At 50.6% G+C, this 15,875-nt stretch overlaps 1 protein-coding gene across 1 annotated transcript in view; it reads left to right on the top strand.

Annotated features, from left to right (window-relative positions):
* RPTOR (regulatory associated protein of MTOR, complex 1) overlaps positions 1-15,875 on the top strand; it is a gene marked incomplete at its 5' end in the record, with an annotated part of 54,263 nt that overhangs the window by 4,808 nt on the left and 33,580 nt on the right. The window contains 9 exons of the mRNA XM_009082020.1: positions 1,536-1,619; positions 3,380-3,490; positions 5,282-5,356; positions 5,917-5,982; positions 6,556-6,747; positions 7,806-7,946; positions 9,703-9,820; positions 10,567-10,707; positions 11,119-11,277. Coding sequence (XP_009080268.1) covers positions 1,536-1,619; positions 3,380-3,490; positions 5,282-5,356; positions 5,917-5,982; positions 6,556-6,747; positions 7,806-7,946; positions 9,703-9,820; positions 10,567-10,707; positions 11,119-11,277 — 1,087 coding nt within the window. The remainder of the gene's footprint in view (positions 1-1,535; positions 1,620-3,379; positions 3,491-5,281; positions 5,357-5,916; positions 5,983-6,555; positions 6,748-7,805; positions 7,947-9,702; positions 9,821-10,566; positions 10,708-11,118; positions 11,278-15,875) is intronic.

Genomic DNA, 15,875 nt, shown 5'->3' with positions numbered 1-15,875 from the left:
TGTAAAATATGGACTTCTGCATCTGAATTGATCCCCCTGTGTCCTGGCTGATCTCTAACTGCGTGTGTGGATGTAATTACCTTCCCCATTTCTGACTGGGAGCAGGGTGGACACGTGTCAGGGTGGGCTGTGACGCAGAGCTGTGTGCGTGGGGTGGCACAAGGGGCACTGCTTTGTCTCACTGAAAGGCCATGAGTTGTGCTCTGAGTCCCCACACCTCAGCCAGGGCTCTGCAGTTTGTGTCAGGTTGTTGTGAGCGTCAGGGGGACTGGGGATGGGAAATCCTGCAAGACCAAGGGCTTTGTTTGGGTTTGACAATAGTGAAATGGAGCTTTTCAGGCCAGACACAGCTTACTGTGGTGGGATGTTCCTGTGGGATGGCAGCAGTGTGGAGCTGGGTCTGTGTCCTCACCTGGAAAGCCTTTTCAGCTAGATTCATGTTTTTCCCCAGCTGTGACAGAATTTGTGTATTTCCATGTGTTTTTCTGCAGGTCCCAGATGTGTCAGATCTGGGCACCCTGTCCCTGCCAGGTCCTGCTGCTGTCCCAGCCCTGCCCCAGCCTCCACCCTGCCCTGCTTTCTCATACTGCTTTAATCCCAAACAGCTGCCCCTGTGATTCCTGGGCTGGTTCATGAAATACACTGGTGCCAACTAGGGCAGGATGACCAAAATCCTTTCTCTTTTGATCTGTCCTGAGAGTTGAGCTCTGATACTCAGAGTGAAACCACTAGAGTGGTTATCACATCCTCTGGCTTCTTCTGGACTTTTCCTGCCCAACTTTAGTACCCAGTACCAGTCATCCACAGTGCGAGGCATGAGCCAAGTCATTTAGCTGTTCTTCAATATCAAACATGAAAAATAATTTCATTTCAATATGCAGCATGGAAAAGCACTGAGATGGGATGGAATTGGGGAGGTAAATCAAGGAACCTCTTCCCTGAGCCCCATGCTGAGGGATGTTCCTCCATTTAAAGCACAGATTAAATGTTGCATTCCAATATCTTACATCTGTTAAGGAGATTAAGAACTGCAAGTCTGCCTGTTAATATTTCACACCAGGGTAGGTATAAGCCAGTAAACCACCACCTCATTAGCGTCCTCAGACTCTGTTTTAATGAGATTTTTATTAACGACTGACATGACCTTTTGCTCCCTCTTAAGTCTCTGCTATTGATTTGCCAAGGAGAGCAAAGCCTCTTCCCTTGCTCCCGAGCTGCTGGGAGCAGTGGCAGCCTGGGCTGTGGCTCCCCTCTGGATCCTGCTGCAGGTACCATCACCTTCTTGCTCTGCTGGGGAAAGGCAGTTTGGGATCCCTAGGGATTGCTTCCCTGGTGTGTCAGGAGCAGCTCCATGGAGTGTTATTGGAATGTAACCCCTCACTGTGAATCTTCCACGCTCAGGGCTTGTCCTTCAGCTTTGCATTCAGACCCTGTTGTTCCATGCGCCGTAACAATCCTGAGGTGTCTTCCCTGTGCTCTGCAGGCACAGGGATTTGTGTGCTCTGGGCAATAACCCTCATCTCTCTCCTCTGCAGGTGCTGCTGAGCCAGGTACACCGACTGCGAGCCCTGGATCTGCTGGGGAGGTTCCTGGACCTGGGCCCCTGGGCAGTCAGCCTGGTGAGTGGTTGCTGCTTGTGGGCTTGGAAATGCCACTTGTCTCAGTGTGGGTGATGATCAGAGAGTAATGGAATGTCCTGAGCTGGAAGGGGCCCCCAAGGATCCTTAGTCCAACTCCTGCCCTGCCCACGGCACCCCAGCAGTCCACCCCTGAGAGCATAGCATTGGCCAAACTCTCCTGGAGCTCTGTCAGGCTTGGGACTGTACCCACTGCCCTGGGGAGCTGTTCCAGTGCCCAAACAACCTCTGAGGGAAGAACCTTGTCCTGATATCCAACCTAAACCAGTTCCGGTGCCCAAACATCCTCTGGGGGAAGAACCTTCTCCCAATATCCAGCCTAACCCTGCCCTGACACAGCTCCATGCCAAAACCAGACAGGATGATTTAGGGAAGGAAGATGTGGAGGATAATCCACAGTTATGACAAATGACCACTCTGTGTGTTCAGGTGTGTGAAGTGGAGCAGAAGTGGTTTATATTAATCAAAAGGCCCAATAGCTGTTTGTATCCATTACAGCCAAGAGGAGTTCCTTGGGAATAGTTTAGTGTAAAATAATAGGGATAAACCAGAAGGAAATATCTAGGGCAAGTAAGAAGGTTTGTCATGTAAAAGAAATAGTCCCAAAAAGGCATATACATTTATTATCTGTTCTCTCAGCTTACTGGCTGCATCACCGTCTTCTCTGCCTTTACCTGTGTGGTCTCTAGGTTTTCCAAGCTCCTCTGGAGCAGGCAGCAGCTGCATTCTGCAGTCTGGGAAGTGGCAGTAGTGTGGAGCATAAATAAGAATTAAGGAGAGGAGCAGGTTAAAACACTCTTGTAAATGGAGCCTTTTGTTGATGAGAGAGATCAAGATGAAGCACCAGCTGGTGGTGGAGCAGCAGAGATGGGACTTGTTTGTGGCTTTCTTTACCTTCCTCTCCCAGCTCAACCAAGAGTCCCTTCTGCAGGGGGAGGCTGCAGGCACAGGCAGCCTGGGGAGAAAGTGATGTTAAAGGGGTTTTTTAAACCTCTGGATGGTAAACTTCTATGAGGATCAGGACACAGCTGAGGCCTTTGCTCTGGCTCTGACATGTTGGGGTGATGCCCAATTGCCCCCAGGCTGGGGCTGCTCCCCCTGAGCCCAGTGCTGCCAGTGCCATATTCACACTGAGCTCTGGGAAGTGTCAGCACTCCCAGGGAGATTCCTGAGGATCTCTCGTGTTCTCTGTCCTCCTATGAGTGGTCTCTAATCCCATGGAAAAGGCTCACTAGAAGTCTTTATAAGGAGAGACCTGATTCATTCCCAGTGGGAAGGCTGGAATTCCTGGGCCTTTGCAGTGTGTTTACTTGGGAGAGCAAATGGCCCCAGCTGAGGGGAGGGAGTGGATTGTGAAGCATAAAATAGCTGAGGCTGGAAGAAATGAAAGCTGGGGCTGGGTTAGCTCAGAGTCTCCATGGGCCAAAGGAGTCTGAAAATATCTGATGACATGCAAGATTAAAATGAGCAACAAACACGCACAGGGATCCTCTTCACTAGAGACCTGTGAAACTGTTCTCTAGCAGATTTCTCAGCTGTGGCACTAAAGATGCTGCATCTTGGCAGTGTGCTGGGTCCTGGCAGTGTTCTGGGTCCTGAGTCCTCAACCCACGGGGCTGAGCCACTTCTGGGGGTCTGGTCATGGGAGTTTGCCCATGAGGGTTTTGCTCATGGTGGGTTGGGTCATGGTGCTTTGCCCACAGGTTTTGCTCATGAGATACGATCTTCTCCCTGCTTCCCAGGCCCTCTCTGTTGGCATTTTCCCCTATGTGCTGAAGCTGCTTCAGAGTTCAGCTCGTGAGCTGAGACCACTCCTTGTCTTCATCTGGGCCAAAATCCTGGCAGTGGACAGTGTGAGTACTCCCTTTTGTTAAAGAGAGCCTCAGCCAGAGCTCTAGTTGGTGGTTTAAAACAAATCAGGACCAATGATTGCAGATAGGTTTGTGTAGTTGTATACATGACTTTGTTGTTTGTGGGTGCAATTAGCTGAGCACTATGAAATGATTAGGAGAGGTGCACACATTAATCCAGGTATGATTATAAGCCCATATACAATGTCTGAACTGCTTTGGGTGTTGCATCTTTCCTCTTTGGGGCTTATTTTTGCAGATCTCCTCCATTTCAGTATGGAGAACAGCACTGGATTTGTTGAGGTTTTCCCCACTGTTGATCCAGCATTGTCAGGTTTAGTTTTGTAGCTGTATTTTCATTAGCATCCTAAGAGGATTTTGGAAAGCAAAGAAAATGAAAACTGTTCATCTTAGAGCTCTTCTTGAAAAGCTCATTTCTGGTGCGCCCAGGGCTGGTGCCTCAGAGGGCTCAGGTGATTCCCACTCCCAGAGGGCTCTCACCCCTCCTGCCCCCATCCCATTGCTCCCTCCCATGCTCTGTTACTGCCTCACTCATTTCCAGGCTGAGCTTCACAGCAAAACAGCAGAAAAAATACTCTGAAATGGTATGTTTGGTTTTTTTTGTGCTGTTTCACTCACTCATTCCACCAACACATGGTGGGAGTGGGAGGGGAGGAGGGAGCAGCTTCCACAGGGAAGAGCCATGGACGCTGCCAGGGGAGGGGACAGGCAGTGGCTCCAGTTGTCACATCATGCTGCTGCATTCCAGGAACTGGTGAGATTTTTAGGGATAAGTTACCTGGCACATATAGATAAAGAGCAGATCCATGCTCTGGTCTCTCCCCAGCACTGGGAACTTTATATTTTCAGTAAGTTCAGAACTTGCACACCAAGTCTGCAGCCTGTTCTGGTCATGTTGTATTATTACTCACAGTGCAGCTGCTTATTCTGTGAGGAGGAGGAGGTGTCAGTGGTACTGGAGGCCCATATTGCTCACAGGAGCTGAGCTGGGAGGGGTTGAGCCAGAATTCTGCCTCCCTCCTCTAGCCTCAGGGCTTTGGGTAGCAGAGGCAGCACAGTCCATGAGTGTGGAGTTGATGCCCACATGAAAGCCAAGAGGTTTCGTGTACAGAACAGAAAGTATTGCTGCTGAGAAGGAAGAGGGGGAGAAGAAGGCCTGATGTGTGAGCGTGACACAGGAGTCAGGAAAGCCTCTCAGCTGCAGCCTGGCAGCAATCCAGTCCCTCTGCTCTTTGCTCTGCCAAAACCAGCAGCCTCACTCCCTTCAGCTATCAAATATTCTCTTGCATCTCTGCCTTGCCATCCCCTCCTCTTCCAGCAATTAGTTCCCTCCTTCACCTTCTCCTGATCAAGAATGCATAATGCTGTCTGTGGCACAGCACAGGCAGAGCTGTGTCACAGGGGAAGCTGTTGCCAGCTCAGTGTTTCTGCCTCCAGTTTATAGTGTGGAGCCTTTCAGTGTGGCCCCAATCCGTCAGCCTGAAGCTTCAGTTGGTGTGTCAGCAAACCCATGTGCTTCTCTGCTGATCCCAGGAAACTTTCCCTGTGCTCCTCTGGGCTTGGGAAGGCACTGGAGTTGCTCTGCAGTGTGGGTTGTGTGCAGGAGGAGATGGTGCTGCTGCTGTCCCCATGTCATGCACTGACCAAGTAGTGCTTCTCAAATGGAAACAAGATCTGAGGAAAATGGTTAAGACATGCAAGATTCTTGCACATCTTTGTTCCTCCAGTGATGTATGTTGTGGTTCTCATTGTGTTTCTTGGTCTCCTTTTCAGTCGTGCCAAGCTGACCTGGTGAAGGACAATGGACACAAGTATTTCCTGTCAGTTCTGGCAGATCCTTACATGCCAGTAAGGACAAATATCTTTATTCACACTCTTGTAGCATTTGCTTACCTTGTTTTGGCTGTTCTGCTGCTGTTGTGGTGCTGCTGATGTTAAAGTGGGGCTGCCTCCCCCTCCAGTGACACCCAGTGCTGCACTGGGGAGAGTCACTGCTGAGCTGGGGAGTCAGCAATGCTCCCACCAGCTGTGGGACAGAGGCAGCCAAACCAAGCAAGGATTTACACACTTATGTGAAGTTCTGCAAGCAGATTCCTCAGTGTGAGGATGGGAACAGGGTAGAATTGCCCCATAGCTTTGGTAATTACCTCTCAGCAGCTGTTTGGGTCCCTGTAGTGGGTGCTGTGAGCCTCCCCCAGAGCAGCAGGGTGCCAGGCTGGTTGGGAGGCTGGGGAGGTGTCTCAGGTGTCACAGGGCTGATGCCAAGAGAATTCCAGCTTGCTTTCCCCTCTCTTGTTCATTTAATGTGACACAAAGTGCACTTGGAATAATCCCAGTTCCAGGAGTGTGGGATAGAGCTGTTCCCTGAGCTGTTCTCCAGGTAACTCTCAGTTGTGTGTTGTTTTAAGGCTGAACACAGGACCATGACAGCATTTATCCTGGCTGTGATTGTGAACAACTACAACACTGGGCAGGTGAGTCCCAGCAGCCTTTTCCCTTCATTCCCTCCTGCCTCTCTCTGCCTTGTGCCTTTACTTGATAAAATGTCCTGGTGTGCCTTAAAGCCCAACCCTGAGCTGGGAAACTGAGCTAGGAGGTTATTTCTGTGCAGATTGAAAGGAGAATTGGCCTGGAGGTGTGACAAAGACACTCTGTACCTGGCAGTGGAGGGCAAGGACAGAAGTTGCTCGAGGCAGCCCCTGGAATGGGGTCTGGACCTGACCTGTGGAAATCTGATGGCTGGGAATGGTCTTTGGAATTAAGCCATAAACCTTGGGGCTCTGACAGGTGCAAGGAATATTTCCAGTGAGGAAAACCAGGCTTTATGCACTACAGAAAGCATCTCTAATGCTCGGCTCTTTATGCAGCTCCAGCAGTGTGCAGCTGCCCTGCCCTTCCCACTGCTGCCAAGTGGTGTTTTGTGGCAAAATCAGTGTAGAACCACTGGATAAATATTTCCTCTTGATTTTCTCTTTCAGAAGTTGTGTTTTTCATGGGGATGGGGTGGGGAGCTGACCCCAAGTGAAAGGCACTGGTTTGTGTTGCAGGAAGCTTGTCTTCAGGGGAACCTGATTGCCATTTGCCTGGAGCAGCTGAACGACCCCCACCCGCTCCTGAGGCAGTGGGTGGCCATCTGCCTGGGCAGGATCTGGCAGAACTTCGACTCAGCCAGGTGGTGTGGAGTGAGGGACAGTGCTCACGAGAAGCTCTACAGCCTCCTCTCAGATCCAATCCCAGAGGTAACCATCCAACTGTCTCGGTGAACACCTGTGGAAGTGGCAGAATTCTGGCAGAGGACAGAGATTCCTACAAACCAGAGCCTTCCAGAGCTTTGTGTTTGTGTTCAGAGAGAGATCTTGTTGCTGTTTCTTCAACAAGCCATGCAAGAGGAGAATCCAGGGAGATGCAGGGGGAGTTCATACAGCCCCAGGGCTGTGGGATCTGGGCACTGCCGTTAGGAAACACCACAGGGTTTGCTTCCTTCCATATCACAATCTGCTCAAAATGTGGTCCCAGAACTCACTGTGTGCTGCAAAAAACCCTCTGGTCTTTTTGTCCAAGTATGAAGGCTGTTCTCCCTCTGCTATGTGGAAATCCATCTTTAATTGGAGTGTTTTACCTCTGTGTGACACTCCCCAGGAGAGAAGGGACTGTGCCGAGCTGGCAGTGACTGACAGAGCCTGTCGGACCCGGCGAGGTGGCAGCACACGTGGGAGAAGGGAGATGGAGACAAACACCTCTGACAACGTGCAGGGATTGGAGATGAGATTCCCCTCCACATTCAGGCACTGTCCTGCGTCCTCCACCTCCTGTCTCTGGCCCCACTCTCCCCACCTTGTGAGCAGTGTTTCTGCAGAGGTTGGGTGACATGTCCAAAGTGTTCGCTGATTCTTTCCCTGATCTTTTGCCTTTTTCCATCATCTTCTACCTTCTTATAAGGTAGAAGTATTCCTGTAAGTCTTCCCTTATCTGAAGACTCTAGTCAGCACTCCTATTTATGATTCACATCCCAACAGGAGCTCTGTGTGTGCTTTATTCCCATTAATTAACATTCAAGGTAACCTCAACTGGAAGAATCACCCATGGGAAGGTCACTGAGTATTCTGGGAAATCAAATACTTCCTGTAGCTGTGAATACCTAAAACCCAGTGCTGTGCTGAGGCTGGGTGGGTTGTTACTCCCCATGTAGCCCTCACTGTTCATGCTGTGGTTGAGGTTTCCAGAGGTGCCATTTGTGGGGATGAACTAAATCCCAGTGGCAGATGAGGGAGTAACAGTGACTGTTGGTGTGTCCCAGGTTCGCTGTGCTGCAGTCTTTGCTCTGGGGACTTTTGTGGGCAACTCAGCAGAACGGACTGACCACTCCACCACCATCGACCACAACGTGGCCATGATGCTGGCACAGCTCATCAACGATGGCAGCCCCATGGTCCGCAAGGTACGGGGCTGGGACAGGGAGTGGGCTGGGGCCACGATGGGTGCTCTGCCCTGTGTCCCCTCAGTGAGCTCTGTTGTCCCCTCAGTGAGCTCTGCTCTGTGCCCACTCAGTGAGCTCTGCTGTGCTCCTCACCACTGCAGACATCAATAGAGTTTCCAATGAATTTGACTCATTTGGAAGGATCTGTTGCATCACAGAATCATGGAATGGGTTGGGCTGGGAGAGACCTTACAGCCCATCTCGTTCCATCCCCTGCTGTGGGCAGGGACACCTTCCACTAGCCCAGGTTGCTCCAAGCCCCATCCAACCTGGTGTGGAACACTTGCAGCCACCACTTCATGGAGTCTTTACCCTCAGCTCCCTCTGAGGGACATCCACACAAGTGATGCAGATGCAGCTCAGGGAGGCTGAAGGCTCCAAGCCCTGGCTGTGTGCTCAGGGGGCACATCCAGCAGCATTGAGGGTGCTGCTGCATCCACATCCCCTTTGTCAACACGAATATCACCACATATTCCTTTACCCTGCCCTGGCAGGAGGGGTGTAGCTGCAGTGTGTCAGTATCCAGGTTGTTGTTCAGATCAAAACATTTCTGCTGGTTAGCAGTGGCTCAGGTATTGCACTGAATGTGTGACAGAGGAGTGACCATCTCTGGGGGTTGTGGGAACTCTTATATCCTGTGAGGTTTTAATTTTAAGAGAATGTGGAGACAGGGATAAGGAACAGAGCAGTTACAATGGAATCTTCTCAGGTGCACAAAGCACTGAGGGTTCTTGCTGGGCTGACCTACTGATACTGTTCAGTTGATCACTGGTTTGATTGTAATATTTTACGTTACAGGATCTTAGGTTTTCAGTGAAACCTAAAAACATGGAATTATGGCAGTTCAAAGGGAAGGAGAGGAGGAGGAGGAGAACAGGAAAGTTCTGTTCAGTAAGATGTCCCTGCCTTTATAGCCACAGGGATGGGTCACAGAGTGCCTCAGAGTCCTTCAGCTTTGGAGATGCACCATCGTACATCAGCAGTACATTAAAGAGTTTTTGACGTTCTGGATTGTTCTTGAGGAGTGTTCTGAGGTGTCCTGATGCTTGTGTTTACTTAACTGGAACATCAACACCCTGGCAGTTGTCACCAGCATTGTGAGGATTCATTTCTGCTGTCTTGTTCCAGTATTTAATCAGTTTAATTCGAGAGGGAGCTGCGTGTCACGCTGAATGCTCTGTGAGATCCATAAATCTCTCCTTGGGAGATCAGTCCCTGCGCAGAGACAGCAGCCAAAGCCAGCTCTGTCTCCACTTTGCTGGCCACAAGGGCCAGGCAAGAGGTCCCTGATGGAGGGGCTGAGCTTCACCCTCTGTGCTCTGCCCACCTGTAACTCAGGTGGCAGCTGTGAGGAGGAGGAAGGGACTGGTGAGCACATGCAGGTGAGCAGCACAGAGCTTGTGTCATCATAAACTCATCTCATTCCAACCCCTGCCATGGGCAGGGACACCCTCCACTAGAGCAGGTTGCTCAGAAGGAGTAGCTGTGGGTAGGAGGAGTAGTGGGAGCTGTAGAGGCAGAAAAGGCTTGTGAAAAATTAGGTCTAAGACAGAGGCTTTGGTTTTCTGCAGTTCATCCCTGTGAGTTGAGGGAGAATTATCAGCCTGGATGGCCACCCAGCAACATCACCAATAACAACCATACTGGTCTGTGTTTCCCTCAGTCCCTTGTCTCTGACCTATGTAACCATGAGACGTTTCTTGTGCTCTTTCCCCAGGAGCTGGTGGTGGCTCTGAGTCACTTGGTGGTTCAGTATGAGAGCAATTTCTGCACTGTGGCCTTGCAGTTCATAGAAGAGGAGAAGAATTACCCTCTCCCTTCTCCAGCTGCCACAGGTAGGGGGTTGGGCTTGGGTGGGCAGGAGATGTAGGGCCTGAAAGCACTTGGGAACTGATTTAGGGATTTTTCCCAACACAAGGAAATCCTTGCTGGGGGGATTTCTTGAACTACACTGTTGTGACATGGTGAGGGTCGAGATGGAAGCTCCGTTGTCTGTTCAGCACTGTGAGATGTTGCACTGCAGAAATCCATTCTCTGCTGAGCCTCCACCTGAACCACAGCTGTCACTCGCCAGGAGCTGCAGAGGCTGAACCCCCTGTCCCATTCAAAGGGATTCCCTTCAGATGGGAAGGCTGGGAAATTATAATATCCAGGTCATGGATGAAATATGAATTGAAACCAGGCCTGGAATTCTGTCAGGAAACCAGAATTTTCATACTTCTATAATGAGGGAGTTCAGGGAGTGTTTAACGAGCAGCAGCAGAGAGAAGCTGCCAGTGCTGCCTCCAGCTGCCCTGGCACACCTGCACACCTGTGCCTCCCTGGCACAGGCACTGGTAAGGCTCAGCTCACCTGGTTTTGTTGGATATAACAAAATCTCATCCTGAGCAGCAGAGACACACGGTCCTCCCTAACTATGTACTTGCAGGATCCATTGTTGAACCTCGTTCTCTTTTAGCCCAACAGAAACGACTGAATTCTGCTCACGTTGGTAGTGTTTTAGTTACGTGTTTGCTGGGACATAACCCAAAGGCTGTGGTTGCTTTGGTTCCATGTGTAACTGCTGATGTTTCCCCCACAGAGGGTGGGAGCCTGACACCCGTGCGGGATGGGCCGTGCACACCACGGCTGCGCTCGGTCAGCTCCTACGGCAACATCCGAGCGGTGACCACCGCCAGGAACCTCAACAAGTCCCTGCAGAACCTCAGCCTCAATGAAGAGTGTAAGAGAAATTTCAGAATTCTTTCCCTTTGCCTCTCCTTCTCCCCGTGCCCCTTGTGCAAGGGAACACCACGTGCAGGACAGCACGGGCTGACATGGCACTTCAGCTCAGATTACCCAGCTCAAGGGTTTGGATGAGAAGCTCCTTCATAATTAGTTGCCATTTTCTGGTCATTAGTATTGATTTTTCAGAATGTTTGGGCACCAAAAAGGTGCCTTGCAGCTTCCAGGCATATGTGGATCTTTAACTCAATCTTTTGTTTGTTCTATGTGTAAACATTCAGCATTAACAGAAGGTTGTGGGTTAGCCCACACCTTCCCCGAGTGTGGCAGGACTTAGAGCTGTTATCCCTGGGTAAAAATTGTTCTCTCCCCAGCCCCTGTTCCATCGTCTGCTCTTTTCTCTTGGCAGCTGGAAGCTCCGTTGCATTTTCCCCTGGGAACCTGAGCACGAGCAGCAGTGCCAGCAGCACCCTGGGCAGCCCTGAGAACGAGGAGTACATCCTGTCCTTTGAGACCATTGACAAGATGAGAAGAGTCAGCTCCTACTCCTCCCTGAACTCCCTCATAGGTGAGCAAAGCCTCTCCTGCCCCTCCCTTGGTGTCAGCTCTGCATGTGCTGACACTGGTTCTGGGGAAGCTTTGGGTCTCAGCTCCTGCTAGATCTTACTCCAACCAAATGTCTCCTAACAGTTTAAAATCATGTGTTCATTAGGAACTTGATCCGTTAATTTGCTTTTGATTGTCAGTAATGAAATTGGATCTTCTAAAGCATGACAGGGACATTAGGAAATTTCTCTCCATCTTGAGCTAGGACTTGAGTTTTCCCATTCCCACTGGTGTGTGCTTGATGGCTTGTGCCTGTCTCACCAGAGCTGTGCAGCACAGCTGGAACAGAGTCTGGAGAGGAGCTGGAGGTGGTAAGGGAGACCTGAGAAAAAGCAAAGAGCACAGGCTCCCCAAGGCCTCCCTCATTCCTATTCCATCAAGGAGCTCAGACTCAGCTGGAAATGGCAGAGCTTAGCCAAGTGTTTAGAATTCATAACTCGCACAGAATCCCATTACCTTCCCCTCTGCCTGCTGCCAGCCAGGCTTTTCTCACTCCCACTGAAGAATCACCACCCTCCAGCCTGCTCTGCTCCCCAGGGAGAGATGCCACCAGCCCCAGCGTCGCTCTCAGCACTGTGGCTGCAGCACATGCAGGCTGGGGTTGACTCCATTCCTCTGTGTGCTAATGTGCACTGAGCTGCTGCTGCACAGCCAGTGAGGGGGAGCTCAGGGAGCTCACCTGGGTCACAGGCTGGTCTCAGCTGAAGAAACGTGTTGCTCTACTCTGTGTCTCTTGGAAGAGGAAATGAGGCTTTGGCACTGCAGTTATGCCTCTGCCAAATGTTCAAGGCAGACAGAGCAGTAAAAAGGATGTTTGGGGCATGTGAGGAGACTCAAAGAGAAGCAGAAATCTGGGCTGTAAGAATAAGAGGAAAGACTTTTCAGCCACAGTTTGTGTTCTGTACTCTGCATTCCCTAGGCTGATTCACTGATCACAGTGTCATGGAATGGGTTGGGTTGGAAAGGACCTTAAAGCTCATCTCATTCCATGGGCAGGGATACCTTCCACCAGCCCAAGTGGCTCCAAACCCCATCCATCCTGGCCTGGAACACTCCCAGGGGTGGGGCAGCTACAACCTACTGATGCTCAAGGCTTACTTCCCCTCTTGCAGTTTTAGGAACATGGTGCAGAGGGATTGTTCTGGATCAGCCTTTCCACTGACACTGAGGCATCCTACAATGTGCTCCTTCCGATAAACTTGAGGAAAACCTTTGCGTTCCTCTTCGTCCCATTTTACAAGCAATTCCTTAGCCAACTGTGGGCCAAATGTCCCCATTTAGTGCCCCCCAAATGCAACATGTGCTCTGAGCCACGGTGTGTGTGTTCTCTGGCAGCTGCTCCTGGGCCACACAGACCTCTACCAGGAGAGACATTTATTTTTGGCCCAATTTTCAAGCTGGCATGAGGCAGTTTGTGGGTAGTCAACAAAGACATCAGTTTGGAAGGGAAGCTGAGCCTTGCTGCTTTTCCATACAGCCACTCATTAATCTTAGTGTCCTGGAAATGTTTAGTTTTAAGATAGGAAAAGGGAAGGAATTAGGATGGGGGTTTTGCATACCTTGAGGCTGATAATTATATCCAAACTGCATGATGAAAGTCTTTGTCCTACAGAGAGCATCGCTGGAAAGATTATCTTAGGGAGTGATCAAAGAAGGAGGAAAATAAATCTGGGAGCAATGAAATGCTGGGGAATAGTTGTCTTTTCCAGCAGGAGAGGCTGGGGGTGGAGAGCTGTTTGCCTTGTCACAGGATCTGTCCTGAAGTGCTGCTGCAGAGTAGCAGTGACATGGGGAGGTTGCTGCAGTGAGGACAAGGAGAGCAGAGGTGCAGGTGGACACTGAGGTGCCTGAAATAAGGGTGGGTGTTTGGACAGGGGAGTCTCCTGCTCTCTCACTGGGCAGTGTGTTTAAATGCACAGACATCGTGAGAAGGAATAAGCAGCAAAACACAGGGATTTGGGTAGGGTTTGGAAATGGAAACTTGCTGCAGAGGCTGGTCCTGGTGGGCTGATGTCATGGTGGCTGTGACATCCCTGGCCAGAGATACCTGCTCTGAGGGAACTTCATTTTAGTGAGCTGCTTCTGGTTTGTGTTGAAGCATTGAAAGCTCAGGCTTTGCCATGGGAATTGCCAGTTGGAGTGTGCAGGACCCTGTGCAGAGCCAGGCGAGACTCTCAGGTGTGCAAGGAGTGCTGGTTTGCTGGGGCTGCAAGGTACAGGCTGTAGCTGCATTTCTCTGAGTAGAAGTCAGAGAGCAATGGGGACTTCATGTGTCCTCTTCACCCAAGGTCCCTCTGTGCCCCTCATGGGATGTGGGATGCATGTTGCAAAGCAGGTGGCACTAGCATTGGTACTGAGCAGGTACTGAGTCCTCAGGGACTGCTCAGCCTGAAATGTTTTCGTGCATCCAAAGGTTTCATTCCCTGTCGCTGCATGCCTGTTTGAAGGTTCCATTCCCTGTCACTCTGTGCCCATCCCAAAGTTCCATTCCCTGCCACAGGAGCTGACTGGGCCAGGTGAGTAGCAGCCCCAGTGCAGCCATTAGTCTGGTTTTGCTGGGAGTGGAACTGCCTCTCTTGTGGAGGTCGGGACTGGAGAGCACTGCAGCGATTTTTGCAGAGAATTGGATAGAAATCCTGTCCCAGCCTGGCAAGTCCAACAGAATAAACAGCCATTAGCAGTCGGGTTTGCATCCAGCAGTCTCAGTCCCAGTCTCCCTGGGAGCTGCAGGACCCAGCCCTGCCCTTGGGGTGCTGCAAGGGGTGCACAGGTGAACTGAACCAGCTGTGTGTGTGCAAGGAAAACCAAAGCTGAGGGAAAGGCAGGCAGTTTGTGTTTGACATTCTCAGCAGAGAGGAATAATTTTGTAAACATAGCTCCATGCTGCAAGGTCCATTGCCCTGGCTCCAAGTCCGTGGGACTAATTGCAGGACCCAGCCCTGCCCTTGGGGTGCTGCAAGGGGTGCACAGGTGAACTGAACCAGCTGTGTGTGTGCAAGGAAAACCAAAGCTGAGGGAAAGGCAGGCAGTTTGTGTTTGACATTCTCAGCAGAGAGGAATAATTTTGTAAACATAGCTCCATGCTGCAAGGTCCATTGCCCTGGCTCCAAGTCCGTGGGACTAATTACCGAGCTGTCAAATTAACACAACACATCCCCTGCTCTGCTCTGGGTGCCTCTCCTGGAGAGCTGCTGCATCTGAGTCCATCCCTGCCACCCCTGCTGCTCCCACTGTCCCAGGGACTCAGGTTTTACAGGAGCTGTGTCAGATGTGTCACTGTTCCATGAGCAGCACTGACGTGGGGCAGAGGCAGCAGGAAGGATCAGCCTTTGGATCCTCAGCCCTGAGCCCCACATGCCTTTGTAAACATTCCCTGTGTTCTCCTCAAAGGTTGCAGGTGAAGGAGGAATTGCACTGGAGCAGTTCTGCTTTAAATCTGTTTTTTTTCCTGACACTTAGATGAGGGAAAGGCAGGCAGTTTGTGTTTGACATTCTCAGCAGAGAGGAATAATTTTGTAAACATAGCTCCATGCTGCAAGGTCCATTGCCCTGGCTCCAAGTCCGTGGGACTAATTACCGAGCTGTCGGCTCAAATTAACACCTCCGCTGCTCGGCTCTGGGTGCCTCTCCTGGAGAGCTGCTGCATCTGAGTCCATCCCTGCCACCCCTGCTGCTCCCACTGTCCCAGGGACTCAGGTTTTACAGGAGCTGTGTCAGATGTGTCACTGTTCCATGAGCAGCACTGACGTGGGGCAGAGGCAGCAGGAAGGATCAGCCTTTGGATCCTCAGCCCTGAGCCCCACATGCCTTTGTAAACATTCCCTGTGTTCTCCTCAAAGGTTGCAGGTGAAGGAGGAATTGCACTGGAGCAGTTCTGCTTTAAATCTGTTTTTTTTCCTGACACTTAGATGTATAAAAGATGTCACTGAGTTTCTTCCTTGGTGAAGGAGATGTTATCAGAGGCCCTGGCAGGTCTGCGAGGTGCCCCTCACTCTCCCCTGCCTTTTACTCTCTTTCAAGGGTTTAAAGAATTCAAACCATCCAGATTTCCCCCTGGTCCTTATGTAACTCCTGCACAGGTCTGAGTGTAGGAGGCAGAGCTCTGGGCATCCCCCAGATGATGTTACCTGCCTTACCTGCCTCAGAGGCTCAGGCTTTTTTCCTCCCACAGACTGTAGCACTTTGCCTCTCTCCATCTCTTGTTCATTATCCTTCCCCCTCCAGGTTTTCTTTCCTGCTAATGGAAGCTTCCAGGATTTAACATTGTTATATATTTACAGCCTATACAATTTTACAGTATTATATAAATATTATGCAGTATTATATAAATATATATTTACGGCCTGTACAATTTACAGCCTTATAAGACTTTACATTGTTATGTTTTACAGCCTTGCCAGTGTCTGAAGGGGCTCTAGGAGAGCTGGGCAGGGACTTTCCACAAGGACATGGAGTGACAGGACAAGGGGGAATGGCTTTCCACTGCCAGAGAGCAGGGATAGATGGGATATTGGGAAGGAATTCCTCCCTGTGAGGGTGATGAGCTACTGGCATAGGTTG

This window comes from Acanthisitta chloris, unplaced genomic scaffold (assembly GCF_000695815.1).
Source record: "Acanthisitta chloris isolate BGI_N310 unplaced genomic scaffold, ASM69581v1 scaffold12839, whole genome shotgun sequence".
In the NCBI taxonomy this organism is placed as follows: Eukaryota; Metazoa; Chordata; class Aves; order Passeriformes; family Acanthisittidae; genus Acanthisitta; species Acanthisitta chloris.
The sequence above is the reverse complement of the archived record's forward strand: the minus strand, read 5'-3'. Positions and strand labels throughout refer to the sequence as shown.